Source organism: Entelurus aequoreus, linkage group LG02 (assembly GCF_033978785.1).
Source record: "Entelurus aequoreus isolate RoL-2023_Sb linkage group LG02, RoL_Eaeq_v1.1, whole genome shotgun sequence".
Taxonomy (NCBI): domain Eukaryota; kingdom Metazoa; phylum Chordata; class Actinopteri; order Syngnathiformes; family Syngnathidae; genus Entelurus; species Entelurus aequoreus.
In genome coordinates, this window is record NC_084732.1 from 29,687,105 (window position 1) to 29,693,104 (window position 6,000).

The following is a 6,000-nucleotide window of genomic DNA, read 5'->3' on the forward strand; positions in this document are numbered from 1 at the left end:
CTCCGTCGGGGGACAGGGCTCTCCCTTAGCGATAGGGTGAGAGAGAAGCTTTGTCATTTGGGAGGAGCTCAGAGTAAAGCCGCTGCTTCTCCACATCGAGAGGAGCCAGATGAGGTGTTTCGGGCATCTGGCCAGAATGTCCCCAGAACACTGAGGTGTTTAGGGCGCGTCCGACCAGTAGGAGACCACGGGGAAGACCCAGGACACGTTGGAGAGACTATGTCTTCCAGCTGACCTGGGAACGCCTTGGCATCCCCCGGAAGAGCTGGACAAAGTAGCTGGTGAGAGGGAAGTCGGGGCTTCTCTGCTTAGCCTGCTGTCCCCGCAACCCGACTTCGGGTAAGCGGAAGAAGATGGATGGATGAATATATATTTTTACCTTTTGTCTATCGCCTCATCCTTGTTCCAAAATGCTGTGTGTGACTGCATAAAGTTGAGCTTTGATGATGTTTTGACATCTTTGTTGAGTGAAGTTTCCAAAGTCAGGTTTGCCTATACAGGTGGAACAAACCATTTTGATGGGGGGTATAGACAGTCATTCTTAATTTTATTCAGGCAACCTTATAATTGAACTTTTTTTTTTTATTATATTGTCGTTTTTTTTTTTTAAACATACATATTTAAATGACAAAAACAAATGATCAGACTTAACAAAAGCCACATCATCCCCACTTTCCCCTCCACTTCGACAACCCCGGCTCCCACATATCTGGTTCCTTGGATGTCATCACACTTATCCTTCATACCCATATGTGCTGGAATTTCAAAACCCCTCTAAAGGCTCACTGAGCTGAAGTCTAACCCGATTTGGTAATGATGTCCAAGTTTAACTTTGGATCTATCGGTATATACTGTATTGTTTACAGTAAGTCTGTATACCTAAATAGTAGCTGTGGAAATAATGCAGCTACAAGTACACACGCAGTAACTTTTTTCAAATGTGGAAAATGTCAGGTCTGAAAAATAAGGGCATGGGAAAGAAAAACAAAACACCCACAGCCTTTCGGACCTGCTGCTACCACGCAGAGAAGGGAGCATCCACCCTGTCGGTAGTCAGGCACAATTAATCCCCAGTGTGTTCTCCTCCCACGGTGTTGGATACAAGGGAAGCCAGTGCCGTGCGAGTGTAGGTGGAAGGAAACCTTGTACCTTAGCAACCATGTGCGTGTTCTTCTATACCGCCCCCGGTTCAATGGAGGAAGGCAGGGAGGAAGTATGAGGGGGAGGCAAAGAGGCAAACACCGTCACTGACACAAGCTGCAGGACTCTGTGATGCTACAAGGAGGTCTGCTTGGCTCGAGGCTGCCCTCCAGTGGCCAAAACTGTCATTTTGGAACGCACACTTTAGACCAGGGGTCCCCAAACTTTTTGACTCCGGGGCCATATTGGGGTAAAACAATTTGGCTGGGGGCCGCGCTATATATATATATATATATATATATATATATATATATATATATATATATATATATATATATATATATATATATATATATATATATATATATATATATATATATATATATATATATATATATATATATATATATATATATATATATATATATATATATATATATTATATGTAAATGTGTGTGTGTGTGTGTGTGTGTGTGTGTGTGTGTGTGTGTGTGTGTGTGTGTGTGTGTGTGTGTGTGTGTGTGTATATGTAATTATGTATATATGCGTGTGTATATATGTATATGTCTATGTATATGTATATGTCCATGTATATGTATATGTGTATATATGTATATATATATGTGCAGTGTTGGGACTGCACATATGCTGTAACGCCGCTAGTTTCGGCGGTAACTAGTAATCTAACACGTTATTTTTTATATTCAGGAACTCAGTTACCGTTACTACATGATGCGTTACTGCGTCATTTTACGTTACTTTTTGTGTAGTATCGGCTAGAAACAGAAGATCTGAGTGTGTTTTGTGGCAGCGCTACGGTGTCGTTCTTCTTAATCTCTTGTGTCACACGGAGGAGTCGCGCTGTGTGTGTGTCTGAGTGTGGGGAGGGAGGGAGGGAGGGGTGCGCGCTGCAGCATTCGTGAGGGAGGGGCGGAGACAGAGAGAGCGAGAGAGTTGTTAACGCGCATGCGTCGCCAGGCTCAGCTTTTTATCGATAGATTTATCAGATTTAATTTTTTATTATCTATAGCAGGGGTGTCAAAACTGTGCCCCGGAGGCCATTTGCGGCCCACAGCTAATGTTTTAAAGGCCCACAGCACATTCTAAAATACTATTAAAATTAACAAAAAACATAACAAATGTGAAATAAAAAAGCTTAAAGGTGAAATGTAATTTAGAAAAAGTTGCAATGTTGACTAATAAAACAAAGCTGTTTTTTTTCTTTCAAACTGTCATTGCTCAAAACATAATATTGAATCAAAATCAATGTTATTATGAATTATAGATCACACACTCTGTCAATTATCTTATATACTCTTTCATTCTAGACTTCTAGAGTGTTTGATCATCACATCACTCTAAATGTATGGACTATAAAGTTCACAAACATAAAGAGGGATCCTATTGGGCCAGGCCAATCTTTCCTTATCTCTAAACTAAAACTGGGGAAATGTGTACAGTGTTCTGTGCTTCAGACATGATTTTATTTCAGAATTCCTTGAGAGAAAAAACGCCTGGTTAGGCTTTGGTATGTAAAAGTAAAGTTAAAGTACTTATTTGATTTACAGCTATGTTGTTATTATGCTGTTTGTTACTTTTGCATGTTTTGTTGCAGCTATTTAAAATAGTTTTGTCAATTTTTTCTGGCCTGAAATAAGTTGGCCCTTTGAAACATATCTTTGTCTTTGTGTGTTGTATGTAGACCACATTGCTTAGCAGAGTTCAGTGATGCAAATGCATGTCAAGTTGATCAACAGATTGTATTATTCTCCAGTGCAATAACAGTACTGAAATGAAGGCTAAAAGGGCATTAGAGGGAGCTTTAAAAAAAGAAGAAGAAAAAAAGAAGTAACTAAATAGTTACTTTTCACAGTAACGCATTACTTTTTGGTGTAAGTAACTGAGTTAGTAACTGAGTTAGTAACTGAGTTACTTTTGGGATAAAGTAACTAGTAACTTAACTAGTTACTGGTTTTCAGTAACTAACCCAACACTGTATATGTGTATATATGTGTATATATACAGCTGCAACTCAAATCACCTTTGCTTTTTGACTTTTTCTTTAGTGTAAGAGTTAAAAGATTTTTTTGACTTCATAATAACAGTGTTAAGCTTCTTTTTACACTTTGAATGTTAGTATTTTGGCCACAGTTTGACCCTGGAATGGAATTGATCATTTCTATTTGTATTTTTTGCTACTTTTGGAAATTCTACTTACATTGAGTTGTTTGACCTTATATTAGCTTTTGTACTTAATATATTTGTTGTTATAGTGTTAAAAAACAATTTAAGTTTGTGAAATTTAACATGCAGTTGAGACTTTTCACCTTTTTCTTTAAAGTTAATTAAAGAAAATGGGATGTAACATAAACTTTAACACTAAATTATTCTGCCTTCCCCTTGGCAGAGTTCTCGCTGTTCTCCTTCAACAATAGCATGGTGGTGTCATCTTGCCGAGAGATGGACAATAGCCGCAGTGCCCTTTCGGCGGCCTCGGCCTTCGCCATTGCCACAGCCGGCGCCAACGAGGGCACCCCAACCAAGGAGAAATACCGCCGCATGTCCCTCGCTAGCACAGGTCAGTTTATCCGTAATCTGATTAGATTAAAATGTCCTGAATGCCGTTGCGAGCGACGCATGACCGAATGAGATCCATTATGCTGGCAGGCTTTCCTACTGATCAGAGGAACGGCGACAAAGAGTTTGTCATCAGAAGAGCCGCCACAAACCGAGTGCTGAATGTTCTGCGCCACTGGGTTTCCAAACACTCCCAAGTATGCACTTTTATACCATTTTCTTTTTTTTTCCAAACATAAAAAAACTTTTTTTTTACTCTAACTTTTGCTGATATGCAGGACTTTGAGCTGAATTCAGAACTGAAGCTGAGGGTGATTGGCTTTCTTGAAGAGGTGATGCATGACCCAGAGCTCCTGACACAGGAGAGAAAGGCTGCTGCTAACATTATCAGGTGAATTTGCTGCTGCCATCACTTGAGCACAGGTTTGTTTACAAAAAAAGCATAAGGCTTCTACACTTTCTGCGTTTGAAGTGTTGCAAAGTGTTCAAAGTAATGGCAAATAGCCGTAATAAACTGAAAGTAATCTAGTCTGAAACAGAGAACTAACCAAATATTAAATTATAAATACAATCATTTAATTCAATTCATGTTACATTATTGTGTTTTTTTTTCCGTCAGTAGAAACATTTGCTGAAGTGCTATCACTGCAGTGCTATCTCTGCACTTTTTACAATTCATATTCATTTGCTTGTATTTCTGTTTATGACAAAAACACATTTCTTAAGCTATTTTCCCCAAAACACCTCTTAATTCTTGTATTTTCTAATTTGAAACATTCCAAATGCTAAATCTCTCATTTGAAATGTTTTTCCGATTCACAACCCTAACTTATTAGTGTTAAAATTGTCTCTGTATGCATTAGCATAAGTCGTCATGATCCGTTGCCCGGATCATGTTTTATTTTAGTTTGACTCTCTTAGTTCTGTTTTCAGCACCCCTGGGTTTGTGTTTTAGTGGCCATGGGTGCTGATTATTTTCACCTGCCTCTTTTTAGCGTTCGGGACGCTCACAGGCTCCCGGGCACTAACCAGAGAGCTATTTATTCCTGCTTTTCGTCACACTCAGTCTGGCTGTCTTGTTTGCTCCATGCAACAAGTTACGTGTGAATACCTTTGTGATTCCTGTTTTAGGACTAAGCTTCGCCATAGCTTCCAATGCTATCGGCATGCTATTCTATTTGATTTGTATTTCCTGACTGATTTATGGTAAATCAATCATTGTCTTACCTGCACTCTGCCTCCGGAGTTCCGTCTGCATCCTGGGAAAACGACCCCTCCGTGACAATAAGACTCTCCAATTAGCTGCAGCGCTCATTTTTTTTTTTTTTTTTTCTTTGCTGCCCTCAATCTTTTACCTCTTGGATAAAATGTGATTCCTTACCGAGAAGTAAATACAGGAGACCGTTGTTCTCCTCCAGAATTCAAACATTTTAGCTAGCTGTCAGGCACTGCAAAAAAAACTTGAAAATAATTCAGAGTGCAGACCTGCACCAGACTAAACTTCCTGTAGTAAAGAATCCTTGAAAAAAATCCTAAATACAGGCAGTGATCAGGATTACTCCCCAAAATTTAATCATTTGTTGCTCATCATATTTCCTGAAAGTTTAATCAAAATCCGCCCAGCGAATCCTACGTAATTACCAGTGAATTTTGTAGGGTGTCTTTTGATGTCACTGTCTATTGACGTAGAGCCAATACATTTACCAAGATGATCAACGGCACTGATTGATGTGTAACCAGTGGCTATTTTTAGCTTGTAAATTTGTCTTGTCTTTTTTATGCTTCTTGGTATTAGCTTTGTGAATTAAACTTGTGAACAGGCAGAGTGCATCTGGAAAGTATTCACAGCGCTTCACTTTTTCCTCATTTTTCATTATGTTAAAGCCTTATTGCAAAATGGAATACATTAATTTTTGTCCTCAAAATTCTACACACTCCATAATCCTGACGAATCCATCAGTACCTGCCGCTGAAAACCATCCCCATAGCATGATGCTGACACCACCATGCTTCCCTGTAAGGATGGTATAGGTGATGAGCGTTGCCTGGCTTCCTCCAAACATGATGCCTGGTATTAACAACAAAGACTTCAATCTTTGTCTCATCAGATCAGAGAATTTTGTTTCTCATGGTCTTGAGAGTCTTTCAGGTGCATTTTGGCAAACTTTTTTTTACTAAGAAATAGCTTCCATCTGGCCACTATACCATACAGGCCTGATTGGTGGATAGCAGCAGAGATAGTTGTCCTTTTGGAAGGTTCTCTTCTCTCCGCTGAGGAATGCT

General features: G+C 39.3%; 1 protein-coding gene across 2 annotated transcripts in view; it reads left to right on the forward strand.

The window, feature by feature from the left end:
* LOC133632373 (ras-specific guanine nucleotide-releasing factor 1-like) overlaps positions 1-6,000 on the forward strand; it is a 67,828-nt gene that overhangs the window by 49,746 nt on the left and 12,082 nt on the right. For both annotated transcript variants that reach the window (XM_062024766.1, XM_062024775.1), the window contains 3 exons: positions 3,548-3,718; positions 3,808-3,914; positions 3,996-4,108. In XM_062024766.1, coding sequence (XP_061880750.1) covers positions 3,548-3,718; positions 3,808-3,914; positions 3,996-4,108 — 391 coding nt within the window. The remainder of the gene's footprint in view (positions 1-3,547; positions 3,719-3,807; positions 3,915-3,995; positions 4,109-6,000) is intronic.